The sequence below is a fragment of the Hydra vulgaris genome, chromosome 03 (genome assembly GCF_038396675.1).
Source record: "Hydra vulgaris chromosome 03, alternate assembly HydraT2T_AEP".
Taxonomy (NCBI): Eukaryota; Metazoa; Cnidaria; class Hydrozoa; order Anthoathecata; family Hydridae; genus Hydra; species Hydra vulgaris.
Window position 1 is genome coordinate 13,579,009 of NC_088922.1, and position 15,135 is coordinate 13,594,143.

Here is a 15,135-nt window from a genome sequence, read left to right on the forward strand (position 1 = left end):
TTTTGCTTTAGTATGACTTATTTGAAAAATACGACAAAGAAAAAATCACTTTGACTAAAATCTATTGATTCTGCTGCAAGCATAAGTAAAATAAAACAATCTCTTTACAAAAAATCAAAACATTTTTTTCAATTTATTTATTCAAATTTGTTTATAATGGGTGTATAATATGGATTGTTATGCTCAAAAAAATAAAAATAGAAAGGCTTATAGGTTTATAAATTAATTTTTTAACATACAATATTATTTGGTTTTTAAATCTATTTATTTCAAAAGCATTTTTAAAGAGGTTTTTCTTACAGAGTCTGCCTCTTCATATTTAAAATAACCAGTGATGGAAACTCTATTTTTTTCAGGATTTTTTTTTTCTAATCATTTAGCGGGCTAATACTGTTGAGAAGACATAGTAGTAGCTCTTTTTTCTTTTCTTTACTTTTTACATTTGTTACATAAGTTCAAAGTTTATATTCCAATAAGTATGTTAAGAGTAAAGACTCACTAAGTATGTTAACATACTTAGTGACTCTTACTTATATTTTTGAAAATGAATTTTATGCTTATATTCTTGAAAATAAATTTTATTGAAAAATTATTGTCTTATGTTTCATTGCTCTTAAGTCTATTTTTTACCTATAACATTTTATATTTGAAAAGATAACTAAAGTTATCATTTGGTACTTCAACTTAGTAAGATAAATACTATGCGATTTGTTATATAATTTTTACTTATTAAATATGATATAGTAATAAAGTGTTTAGTAAAACTTTTTTACTTTTTTTTTTATTAGGCATTACATGTCTAATCCTAATGCCATCATCCTCTGTGTTCAAGGTATGTTTAATTTCTGTAATCTCATATTTTTGTGTATTCATGTGCATGTGTTTTTGCGTGCATGTATATTTGTGTGTGTGTAATATATTATATAATTTGTATATAATTTTTGTATGTGAGTGTGTGTGAATATAAAGATTGTGACAGTTTTTGAACTTCTTATGCTTTTATAAGAAAAAAAATGTTGAACTGATAATAAAAAAAAAAATTTATGCACAGTTTAGTTGTAAAAATGGTTCTATATAAAGTTAATTTTTTTTTCTGTTATCTCTTGGCAAAAAATATTTTCATTTAAGATAGCTTTAAAATCTTGCGTGATATAATTAGTATTATGGTAGTATAATAAAAAATAAATTAATACTTGGAGTAGGGGTCCTAATAAGTAACTAGCAAAAATAATTAACATTGAATTATAAATTGTAATTAATTTTAAATAACATTACATGTAAGTTTATTAAAAACAAAATTGATTTCAAAAGTGAATAGCTTATAGCACTTTCTTGCCAGTTTTTTTTTAAGTACTTTAAAGTAAGTGTGTTGTTTTCTGTCAATGCATTTAGCATATAGTCGTATTATTTATTATCGAAAAATTGCTGAACCAATGTTTTTGCCACTGTTTTGCAATAAATGTTGTAGTTTCAAGTTTACTTCTCCATGCTGGTATATAAAAATAGAACATATTATTCTCATTTTCATCTTACACTTACAATGTTGATGCTAAACAACTTTGAAGATTATGCTACATTTTTTGAAAATTTGTCATGATTTTCAAAGTAATAAAATGTTTCGATTTTCATTCCATTTTTTTAAAATAAAAGCAAAAATCTCAGTTTGTTGGGCTTTTTAAAAATGCCAGACTTATATAATGTTGTTTAATGTATAAATATATAAAACTGTATGATCTACACAGTTTTACTATTCTGACTTATTTCACCACTCAAACAAATGATAAGCAATCAAAAATTTCATCACTCTGAGTAAACTATCAAAGATTTTACCACTTTGATTGTTAACTCAGTGTGATGAGTAACAATCAAAGCCAACTGAGTATACAATTAGTTTCACTACTCTGAGTAAACAATAGAAGTTTACAGGAATATCAGTGACTCAAATAATTTTTTTTAAATCTAGGTTTTTTCATCTTATTATCAGTATTTTTTCCCTTTTTTTCTTCCTTAAATTCCTTAATATCTGTCATTACTCTTCCCATAATAAAAACATAATTGTCAACTGTTAACATGTTTTAGTAGGTAAGATGTGTTAACAGTTAAACATGTTTTTATCATGTTGCTGGAACTTTTCATTTGAATTTTTTTAATGGAGAAAAGTTTTCTTTTTCTTTTTTTAAATCCTACTTTGCTTTATAAGATCCCCAAGTGCCAACACAAGTTGTGTTCATATCATTAACAATTCTTAAAAAATTAAGTTGCATGTCACTTTCCAGAACAAACTATTTATCAAGATATTAGGAAAAAATTTTATAATTTTTGATGCCAGTTATTTTCTCAAAAGTAAGTTCTGGCTCTTTGATTTTATTTTTAAAAATACTGGTCTAATTAATGCATTTTTGTAGTTTATAAATGACGTCAATACATAAAAGTACAAGTAAAACTTGCTCTATACTAGGCACGTTGAAGCGCACATTTAAATATTGATCCACGGACTTGTTTTTTAAACTATATACAACATAAGTTTGAGCCAAAATTGAATTTTGTGCACCATTTCACACAGAAAATAAGAAATAAAAAAAAATTAAAAAAGTATAGAAGAGCCACAAAACTTGCACCAAGTCTCAAGTACAAGTCATATGAAAAATGCTTATCAATCCTAAGATGAGAAAGTCTTGAAACCTAAAGAATTAGAACTGACCTCATTCAATATTTTAAAATAAAATCAAACATAAACAAAGTTAAATAATGTCATCCCAACCCAATAACTTTATCATCAACTTTTTATGGTTCATCATCAAGTATTAGAGGAGTAGTACATAAAAAAAACAAGCAATTCACTAAAAACAGTCACCATGAAAACTCCTTTGGCAACAAAGTAGTGCCACATTGGAACAAAGTACCTGATGATTTAGGGGTTTTAAAAACAGTTTGTGAATTTAAAAGTATATACAATATTATCGTCAATCAGGTTGTTAACTAATTTACTGCTATAGTTTATTTTTTATTGCCATAGTAGGATTCCAAAAATCCTACTTTGTAAAGATTTGTATTATCTATGCTGTAGAGAGAAAAAAATTATAACGATAAATACAATTTAATCTGAACTGAAAGGATTCAAAGGTATCTTTAAAAATGTTTAGTTAGTTGAGCTCTGTTAAATGTTTAGTTAGTTGAGCTCTGTTAAATGTAAAGTTGTTCAATTAGTTTTCAAGGTTTTAAACTTTTATTGAAGCTCTTAAATTTTTTAAAGTTTCATTGTATTAAATGCACTTATATTTAGTTTGAAATAAGTTTTTTGAAATCTCACATTTGAAATCCTAATTAAGCAAAGTTTTTTGCCAGAGAAACCCTTAAAAATCCCAGGTAAGACTTAAGTTGATGGTTTCATACTAAGTTGATAGAGAAAATGCAAAGGTAATTGTAAATCCACCTGGCTTAGTTAATGATTGAATAAGCCAGTGTCCTAGTTAGCAAGGTTCTATTGTATAGAAAGTTGCTATTCAATCTTGTTTTTTTCTTTTCAATGAAAAAAGTTTAATGAAAAGTTTTTTCTTCTCATCAAAATAAACTGTTGTTTTTTTTTCTTTCTTATTTTTTTCCATTTTGACTGGGGTTTCAATTTTAATACCACAGATTTTAGTTGATTTATTTATACTTAATGACTTGCTTATCATATGATCAGGTGCTAACTTTTTTTTTGTTTTGTTTGTTTTATTCTCTATCTTGTTTTTTCCATTTCCAGTGAATCATAATTGTGTTGTGGATTAAAATCTAAAAAAAATTTTGGTGTAACTGCTAACTGGAGAGTTGTTTACTTAGCTTTTGAAACTCTTAGGTAATAACATTACTCCTAGAATTGTGATCATTTAAAGTTGTGTCATTATACAATAGTTATAATAATATCATAAGATTTTTATCTTAACACGTTACAAGCGGGGCGGGTAAAAATACCTACTTTGCGGACTGCTGTCTATTAGCGGGTCGGGTATTTTTACCCGTTTGAATGAATTTACTTTAAAAGCGACACAAAGTAATTTTACACGATTGGTTTACATATGAATCTGATAAGACTAGCTCATACTTTTTTGTTTAGACTCTTCAGACTCTTCAACGTAATTTCTTTAACATTTGTTTATATAATAAAGATAACGAAAAAATCATCAATTTTGTTATGTTATTGTTTGCATTCCGATTGCTCATAATTTATATGCATAGACTAAGCAATCTCTAATCGTTTACTCTTTTATATAAACATTCATTAATTAAGGAATGTTAAACGGATATTTTAAAAATATTTCAGACAGTTTTTATTGAGCTTTTGACGATCGAACATCTTTTTTTAAATATTTTTTTATTACAAAAGTTTTGCAATGGATTCTGATAGTTTCTGATAGTTTCGCAAAAAATGGATTCTGATTGTGGTAGTGACAGTGAAGTTTTCGCAGACAATTTATTGCAAATTGCAAGTGATGTCGATATTGCAGAAGTTGAAAGCGAATGTGAAAGTGATGAGGACTTTTTTCATCCTAGAAGACGTAGGACTTTACCCATACCGCCAAGCGATTCTGAAGAAAGTGAGAATGAAGAAGTGGAGTGGTTGGAATATGACAATCCTCCAATTATAGAACAATTTTTAGGACAAAGTGGCGTTGTTGTGATATCAAGTGATTCAAAAAGTGTAGCTGAAGTTGTTCAAGTTTTTATAGGAGATGATTTATTCGATTACATGGCCGAAGAAACTAATCGTTAACATCAACAAAATATTGACAGGTTTAAGGACAGAGCAAAAAGTATAAAATGAAAAGACGTTTCTTCGGTAGAATTTAAAAAAATGTTGGGATTACTTCTTCTTTTGGGCAAAGTTCGCAAAGATACCAGGGATGAATATTGGTCAACAGAAAGAGCAATTGCAACCCAATTTTTGCGGAAGTAATGAGTCGTGATCGTTTTTGCCAAATATGGTATTCTTGGCATTTTTCCAACAATTCAAACGATCAAAATGAAAGAGACCGGCTTAAAAAAATTCGTCCAATTATAGAATATTTCTTACCCAAATTTGAGAATGTTTATAAGCCGCAATGAGAATTATCATTAGATGAAAGTATTATGCCGTGGCGAGGTCAATTATCATTCAAAGTGTACAACGCATCTAAAATCCACAAATATGGGCTGCTCATATGAATGGTCTGTGAAGCAAAGAGTGGATAAATTTGCAATTTCAAAATATATACTGGTGATAGCAGTCGTCTTCAGGAGACAGTTCTGCAACTTTTGCAGCCATACAAAAACTTGTGGCACCATGTCTACATGGACAATTACTATAATAGTGTCAAAACAAGCGATGTCTTGTTGCAACACAAATTTTGAAGCTGCAGTACGACACGCAAGAATAGAGGCCTTCCTGAATGCCTAAAAAATGCAAATTTAAAAAAAAGGCGAATCCATGTTCCGTCGCCGAAAAGACATTCTATTGCATAGCTGGCAATCAAAAAGACCCGTAAGAATGATAACAACAATTCATTCCGCAAGTATTGTTGAAAGCGCAAATGTTGACTGGAATACCAAGCAGAAAATTTGGAAGCCGATATGTGTTGTCGATTACAATAAGTATATGAAAGGTGTCGACCGCGCTGACCAATACTTGTCATATTACTCAATCGTAAGGCGCACAAAAAAATGGACAAAGAGGACAGTCATGTTCATGCTAAAATAACAAGTCAAAAAAAAGTTATAAAAACTTTCTATTCAATGTTGCCAAAGATTGGATAAGTGTTTTTTTAAGTACCACACAGTACAAAAATATTAGTTTTAAATAAGTTAATTAGTTTTAAAAACAATTTTTAGAAATTAATTACTTTATATAAATTGTAAATATTTTTAAACAATATATTATATTATATTATTATAAAAAATTGTTGCAGTTTTGTTAATTTTTATTAAAATATGTTTTTGTATACATCAGTTCATCTATTTTATGAACCGCATATTAGATTTCAAACGCGTAGTTTTATGTGAATTTTTGCCCGCTACGCACACCTGTTTAGTCTATTTCGCTACCCGCTTATAATGTGTTAAGGTTAATAATGGCTTATCTTAAAAAAAAAATTATTTTTTAAACACTTGCCATTAATATTAGTTATATTAGAAACATTCTTCTATATTTGGTTTTTAGAAATTCACTTGTCTTTCTAAAAGTTTTCAGTTCTTCTTCCAACAGATTTACTTGAAAAGTTTTTACTTTCATACTTTAGAAGTAACTAACTTTTCTCTTTCATTTCGGAATTTTTCAATCAAAAGTGAAACAAAATGCTTTTTGCACCTAGTAATTTTCACCTAGTAATTTTCTGTTAAATAAATGTAATGTTATTTCAATGAAAAGTAAAGGCATATACGTTTTGAAATGAAACTAAGTTTTTAGTTCATACTCTTGAACAGTTATCAACATGAGTTTTGTTATATATCTAAGACCAACCCTCGGAATTAGAATCGGCATTCAGCAATGTTGACCTAACTGCAGACCTAATAGTGTTTAAGGTCGGCAAGTAATTGCAGATATTGTTTCGATGTTTTATGGTAAGACCTTTGTATCACTTTTTTTTTTGCCAACATGATGCCGACCTCAATCTTTTATTGATTGAGGTCGGCAAATTATTGCCGACCTCTATCAACTTTTCTAATTCTAAGGGTTGTAAGACATATCATATAATTTTAGCATATGTTATCTTGTTTTAGATTTTATAGGCAGCTTTAAAAGTAAAAAGTATTAAATCCTAAAGTGTGTACATGAAATAAATGTGAAAGAATAAGCACATCATTTTTTTCAGTGGTTGTATTAAAATCTTTTTAATTGTTTTGTATTTTGTTTACAACGTGTTGTGGTTTCAAAAAAATATGTTAAGTTTTGGATTTAATTTGAAATTTTTAAAAATGTCAAAAGAAGAAGACAAAAGGGAAAAAATTATGCACAAATATTTACAAAATTCTAATAGTAGCTACAATTCGATAGCAAAATCGTTGCAAATACGTTCATACACCGTTAGTCGTGTTACCGAGGGTTGGTCAACGTTTTTCTCAAACAAAATCGATCAAACGGAAATCAGGTGGTGGAAGAAAGGAAGGTTTCTAAAGATATAAAACCAGTTAGAAAACTGGTTAACAGTTTTAAGAATAACCCAAGCCTTCCACTAAAGGAACGTGCAAAAGTATATGGGTTTTCTCATAGTTTTGTTGCAAAAGTTAAAAAAACTTGGTTTTTTTTCAAATTCTTTCAAAGCACAAAAAGTGCCCAACCGTGCTGAAACTCTACAAAATAGTGCAAGACAATTTTATTTCTAAAAATTTCTGTATTATTGAAGACGATGAAACTTATATCAAGTATGATCATCAACAAATTCCTGGTGCTGTTTATTATATTGCCACATATAGAGGAAAAGCAGATAAGAAATTTAAATACACAAAACATGACAACTTTGATTTAACAAGCTATTTGCAGTTGTGGCAAAAAATCAGCACCTTATATTTCTCAGTCCACAATTTCTAGTCAAATATATGTTAAAGAATGTTTACAAAAACGCCTTTTACCTCTCATTAAATCACACAATAACAGACCTGTGTTATGGCCTGATTTAGCTTCAATTCATTATTGTAAACTGATGGAATCAAATTTTCATCTGCGCTGGTGGGGGAGTTGTTTTTTTATTTGGAAAAAAGTATTATTATTTTCTGTCAATATGAGTAAAAGTATATCTTTTGCCACTATGCCATTTCCAAGAAAATGAAATGTGGTTGTAGCAACACTCCGCGCATGATTTACATTAAAAAAATTAAAAATAGAAACATTTTATTAAAAAATAAAAATAAAAACATTTTATTAAAAAAAATAAAAATTAAAAGATTGTTTATATTGTTAAAAACATTCAGAATGTTTTTAAAAACATTCTGGTTTAAAAATTAAATTTTCGTTTTTGCGGTTTTTTTAAAAAACGATTAATTTGTAATTAAATTGATGGTTTTTACTTTCTGACAACACGCAAATGTTGGACGAAAGTCAAAAGTAATTAAAAGTGACGTATTTGTTGGCATAAGAATCATTTTTTTATACTATACTATGTACAAACTATAGAACTATGTATATATAATATATATATATATATAGACTGTATATATATATATATATATATATATATATATATATATATATATATATATAAATATATATACATATATATATATATATATATATATATATATATATATATATATATATATATATATATATATATATATATATATATATGTATATATATATGTATATATATATATATATACATGTATATACATATATGTATATATACATATATATATATATACAAACTGTATATATATATATATATATATATATGTATATATGTATATATATATGTGTGTATATATATATATGTGTGTGTGTGTATATATATATATATATATGTGTGTGTGTGTATATATATATATATATATATATATATATATATATATATATATATATATATATATATATTTATATATATATAAGTGTATATATATATATATATGTATATATATATATATATATATATATATATATATATATATATATATATATATATATATATATATATATGTATATATATATATATGTATGTATATATATATATGTATGTATATATATGTATGTATATATATTTATATATATATATATATATATATATATATATATATATATATATATATATATATATATATAAATATATTTATATATAGACTATATATATGTATATATATATATATATATATATATATATGTATATATATATATATATAAAATATATATTAAAACAACTTTAAAAAGTATTCTACACAATAGAGTGCTCAATGTTCTTAAAAGAACAGAGCAATTATATATTAGTAGAAGATCACTTAACAAAAATATTTTCCATTTGACACTGTGTTTCATCAACAAAGATTCATCAGAAATCTTTGTTGGTGAAACACAGCATTTCTGATGAATCTTTGTTGATGAAACACAGTGTCAAATGGAAAAAATTTTTGTTAAGTGATTTTTTACTAATATATATATATATATATATATATATATATATATATATATATATATATATATATATATATATATATATATATATATATATATATATATATATATATATATATATATATAAATATATATATATATATATATATATATATATATATATCTGTAATTCAACCTTTCTTGTATGGTTCAAACTTTGGCATCTCACCTAAAGACTAAGCTGAATTGTTTGCTAAAAACTTTTCATCAATATCATCTCTTGATTCCACTAGTTGCCAACAAACAGGTTGATCCATTGCTTGACATTTGTATCACTCCAGCTTCTGTATCTAAAGTGATTTCCTGCCTAGACTCTTCTACAGCTTGTAGCCCGGACAACATACCTGTTATTGTCTTGCAGAAGTGTTCTCTGGAGCTGTCGTCTATACTTTCAAAAACTGTTTAACAAGTGCTTATCAAAGTCTTGTTTTCCAGCCTGCTAGAATGCGGCATCCGTTATCCTTATCTTCAAAAATTCTGGAGAGCAATCTGATTCTTCTAACTACCGTCCCATTAGTCTTCTTCCTATCATAAGCAAGGTTTTTGAATCTTTAATTAACAAATTTCTCATCTTGAATCTAATAACTTACTTTCTGACCATGAATATGGATTTCGATCTTCGCGTTCTACAGCTGATTTGCTAACAGTAATAACTGATAGGTTTTTTCGTGCATTAGATAAAGGTGGAGAGGTTAAGGCCATCACTCTTGACATTTCAAAAGCTTTTGATAAAGTTTGGCATTCTGGTCTTCTCCATAACTTTTCTTCTTATGGTATATATGGCAACATTTTTAAGATTATTGAATCCTTCCTTTCCAATCATAGCATAAAAGTTGTCCTTGATGGACAGCACTCCTCTTCTTTTTCTGTAACTTCAGCGTTTCCTCAAGGTTCAATCCTTGGCCCTATACTCTTTTTAATTTACATCAACAATCTTCCAGATATTCTCACATCTAAGGTGGCATTGTTTGCTGATGATTCTACCATTTATTCTTGTAGTGATAAGAAACCAATACTCTCTGATTGCTTGGAGGGGGCATTTGAGCTTGAAAAGGATCTCGCTTCTGGCACATCATGGGGCTCACAGTGGCTGGTGAACTTCAATACCGATAAAACTCAATTTTTTTCAGCCAATCCTTATCTCAATAATTTAGATCTTCCTATATTTATGAACAGTGATGTACTCGATGAGTCATCTACTCTTCATCTTCTAGGATTAACTCTTACTTCTAATCGTTCTTGGAAACCATATATCATATCAGTTGCAAAATTAACATCTGCTAAGGTTGCATCTCTTTATCGAGCTCGTCACTTACTTACTGAGGATTCTATTCTCTATCTCTATAAATCTCAAATCCGGCCTTGTATGGAATACTGTTGCCATAATGGGGCAGATCTTCTAACAATGCTCTTTCTCTTTTAGACAAGGTGCAAAACGCATTGTAAACATAGTTGGACCTGATCTTGCAGCCAAACTCCAACCATTATCACATCGTCGTAATGTTGCTTCTCTTTCTCTTTTCTACAAATACTATAATGGGCACTGCTCTAAAGAGCTAGCGTCTCTTGTGCCATCTACTAAAATTCATTCTCGTGTTACTCGTCATTCAATTAAGTCTCGCTTATTCGTCTAGTTTTTTTCCTCGAACATCAGCTCTTTGGAATTCGCTTCCTTCATCTTGTTTTCCTGATTCATATAAATTGCAATCCTTTAAGTCGTCTGTCAATCGTTATCTCGCTCTACAATCTTCATCTTTTCTCTTTCAGTAACTTCTAACTTTAATTAGTGGCTGCTTGCAGCCTTGTTGAAAGCGAAGATGTTTAAAAAAAAAAAACGTTATATATATATATATATATATATATATATATATATATATATATATATATATATATATATATATATATATATATATATATATATATCTATATATCTCTATATATATATAGATATATATATACAGATTGTATATATATATATATATATATATATATATATATATATATATATATATATATATATATATATAGATATATATATACAGATTGTATATATATATATATATATATATATATATATATATATATATACAGACTGTATATATATATATATATATGTACATATATATATACAGACTGTGTATATATATGTATATATATATATACAGTCTGTATATATATATATATATATATATATATATATATATATATATATATATATATATATATATATATATATATATATACAGTCTGTATATATATATATATATATATATATATATACAGTCTGTATATATATATATATATATATATACAGTCTGTATATATATATATATATATATATATATATATATATATATATATATACACACAGTATTAGACAAAACATTTGCAACCAACATGGAACAATGATAAAAAGTGTTCCTAATTTTACATGTCTTGCAAACTGAACTGAACTATACTACCACAGCAAACAGTTCAGGAGTCTGGAGTCATAGCATGCCATGACATGAGCAATCAGCTGACACGTGACAGCACACAGGCGGAATTTCGTTGACAAGTGCCATTTTGCAGTGGACAAAACAAGTTCAACTTTTTTAGTTTGTTTCATTTTTTTAAGTCTGGTCCGTGTCAACGTCACAGAAGTATTTTAATAATTAAAGGAAGTATCCAGAAGTTTCCAGAAGCATGCAGAAGCTTCCAGAGGTTTCCAGAAGAAGCATCTGGAAGCATCCAGTAGCATCCAGAAATATCCAGAAACATTCAGACGCATCCAGAAGCTTCCAGAAGCTTCCAGAAGCATCGAAAAAAAGCATCTAGAATTTTTCAGAAGAGGTTCACACAGGTTCATTTTACTATATAAGAGACATGTAAATCGACATTTAATTCAGTCAGTATATGGAAGTCAATCAGTCAGTATTATCAAGACAGTTTATCGAAGTGAGTTTTATCAAAGTGTTTTATCGAAGAACATCAATACAAGAAGTGAAATACAACAAGTGTTTCATTACATCAATACAGTCCACATCCAACCAAGACGTTGTGTTCCACAGAGCATTATTGTATCATCACAAGGTAAATGTAACTCGGTAAGCCTTGAGAAGCGTGATTATTTATTTTTATTAGTTTTATTACTTCAAGTGCAAAAATGGCTCCCAACAGTCTTCGATTGCAACTATGAAAGAAAATTATTGGCGATTACATAAGTGGAATGTCACAAAAAAGTATTTGTGATAAATATTGCGTGAAAAAATGGACCGTATCAAGACTATGTTCCAAATATCGTTCTACGGGAAAGTTGGCAGCAGATAACAAAGTTGGAAGACCGCGTTCCACCACTTCTAGAGAGGATTCTATGATCGTCAGATCAGTCAAGAAGGATCCCTGGATATGATCATTCGAGATACGAAAGCAATTAGAGCTGCCTGTATCGGACCGAACAATCAAACGACGTGCTGTTGAAGCCGGATTGTTTTCTCGACACCCAGCAAAGAATTCGCTGATTTCAATATAAAACCAGAAGAAAAGACTCCTCTTTTCTATATCTCATATTGACTGGAATGTGCAGAAATCGCAAACTGTTCCTGTTCAGTGATATCATTGGGAGCGATGGCATTTGCTGTGAACGTTGACCAGCCGGAAGTTGCCTCGATTTACGTTACTGCCATAAGACCGTGAAGCATGGTGGAGGCAATGTAATGTTCTGGGGATGTTTTTATGCTAACGGTCTAGGTCCAATACATCGAAAAATGGAATATGCCAATAAAATGGGTTTTTCAGCAAGACAACGATCCGAAACACACTGCAAAAGTAGTCAAGCAGTGGTTTCAAGACAACCACCTATCGGTGATGGATTGGCCGCCTCAATCTCCAGATCTCAACCCTATCGAGAACCTGTTGGAGATCGTCAACCGCAGAATTAATCGTGAAGGTGTTCGTAATAAGGATCAACTGTTTGAACCAATCCAAAAGGCCTGGGCAGTGATTCCACAAAGTTTCATTGATCACCTGATCAAATCTATGCCTCGAAGATGCAAGGCTGTGATCGACAACAAAGGATTCCCCACGAAATATTGATAGTGAAATACAGCTTGGTCAACATTTTGTCGAGTTGCACTTGTTTTGTCCAGAAGGAAATCAACTTTTTACAATAGTTTTGATTAATTTATTAATTTTCGTGTACAAATAATGAACTTTGTGATGAATAAAACTTGAAGAACTTTGTCTCTAAACAGTTACATAGTTATTTCTCTAAATTGAAAAAATGCAGCACTTTTTATTTTTAATATATATAGACTTTATTTTTTTTTTTGTATAAAATATGAAACAATTGGTTCTGTTGAAAATCAAAAAAGGCTTGGTTGCCCCCCTAAGACTTCAAAAAGAACTGATATGCTAATTGCACAGATAGCAAAAAAAAAGTTTAACAATAACCTTGAGACAGATTATTGAAAATCTTAAATTAAATGTTTCCAGTTGAACTGTACAAAGAAGACTTTATTCAAGTGGTTTAATAAACCGTCTTCAGAAAAGTAAACCCCTCATTAGTGGTATAATCAAAAAAAATGTTTAGTATTTGCAAAACTGCATATTAACAAGGGTGAGGCATTTTTGAACTCAGTGTTATAGTCTGATGATAGTAAATTTCAAATATATGGCTTTAAAAAATGACAAAGAGTTTGACACAGACTCTGTGATGTCCTCACAGACTGTCAAGCATGGAGATGGCTTACTTATGGTTTTGGAATGCTTTGCTTCAAATGGTGTGGGAATGCTGGTGAATGTTGAAGGTATAATGACAGGACAGTTGTATGTTGATTTGCTTTCAAAAAATTTATGTCAATTTGCTAAAGAATTGAATTTAGATTGTAAATTCTTTTTTCAAAAAGACAACAACCCCAAAGACACCAGCAAAGTGGCACAACAGTTCCTCAAAAAAAGTAAAGTTAACATCCTTAAATGGCCACCACAAACCCTAGACCTTAACTCTATTGAAAATTTTTGAGCAATCTTGAAATCTAAAGTATCTACTTAAAAACAAACAAATATAAAAGAATCTTATGAGGTTCTTAATGAAATTCGGAATTCAATTGGTACTGACATCACGACAAAGCTTGTAAAAATCATGCCAAGGCATTTAGAAGCTGTCGTAAAAGCAAAAGATTGTGCAACAATGTACTAAAATGAAAGTCCGACTTGATATTCTTGCATTTGTAATAATAGTTATTGACAAAACATACTTCATAATAAAAATGTAGATGTTTCTTACTTTTGTCACATTTATTTTGGACAGAAAAATTATAAAATAGCTAGTTTCTTTTAATAGAGTTACTTTTGTAATGAGCTAAAAAAAGTTATAAATAATTTTTTTTTCTTTTGAATAAAAAAAAAAACATAAAATTTTTGTAGTTATGTAGAACCTGACGTAAATAGTTTTGTTTTTATTGTTTGAGTGTTGATTTTATCAACAATTTTACTTAATTTTTTCCGTAACTGTGTATATGTGTGTATATATATATATATTTTTTTTTTATATATATATATATATATAAATATATATATATATATATATATATATATATATATATATATATATATATATATATATATATATATATATATATATATATATATATATATATATATATATATATATATATATTTCTTGAGCAATGTAATAGCAATAAATGTGAAAATTTTTTTAAGATAAACACCATATTTTTCAATCTTGACATGTTTCGTAGTTTACATACAACATTTTCAATAGATAAAATTACAATTTAAAACTCTGGAATACAAAAGACATTACAGAGAAATATTAACTGACAAATAGAAGTGTTACATACCAACACAAATTATAATACAAATTTTGATACCATAAATAGCATAAAATTATCTTGCTTTTCTTAAAAATATTTTCATATATATATATATATACATTTATATATATACATATATATATATATATATATATATATATATATATATATATATATATATATATATATATATATATATATATATAT

At 27.9% G+C, this 15,135-nt stretch overlaps 1 protein-coding gene across 2 annotated transcripts in view; it reads left to right on the forward strand.

The window, feature by feature from the left end:
• The window catches only part of LOC100207782 (dynamin-like GTPase OPA1, mitochondrial), a 97,253-nt gene that overhangs the window by 45,211 nt on the left and 36,907 nt on the right, over positions 1–15,135 (forward strand). For both annotated transcript variants that reach the window (XM_065792394.1, XM_065792395.1), the window contains exon 12: positions 789–832. In XM_065792394.1, the coding sequence (XP_065648466.1) occupies positions 789–832 (44 nt within the window). The remainder of the gene's footprint in view (positions 1–788; positions 833–15,135) is intronic.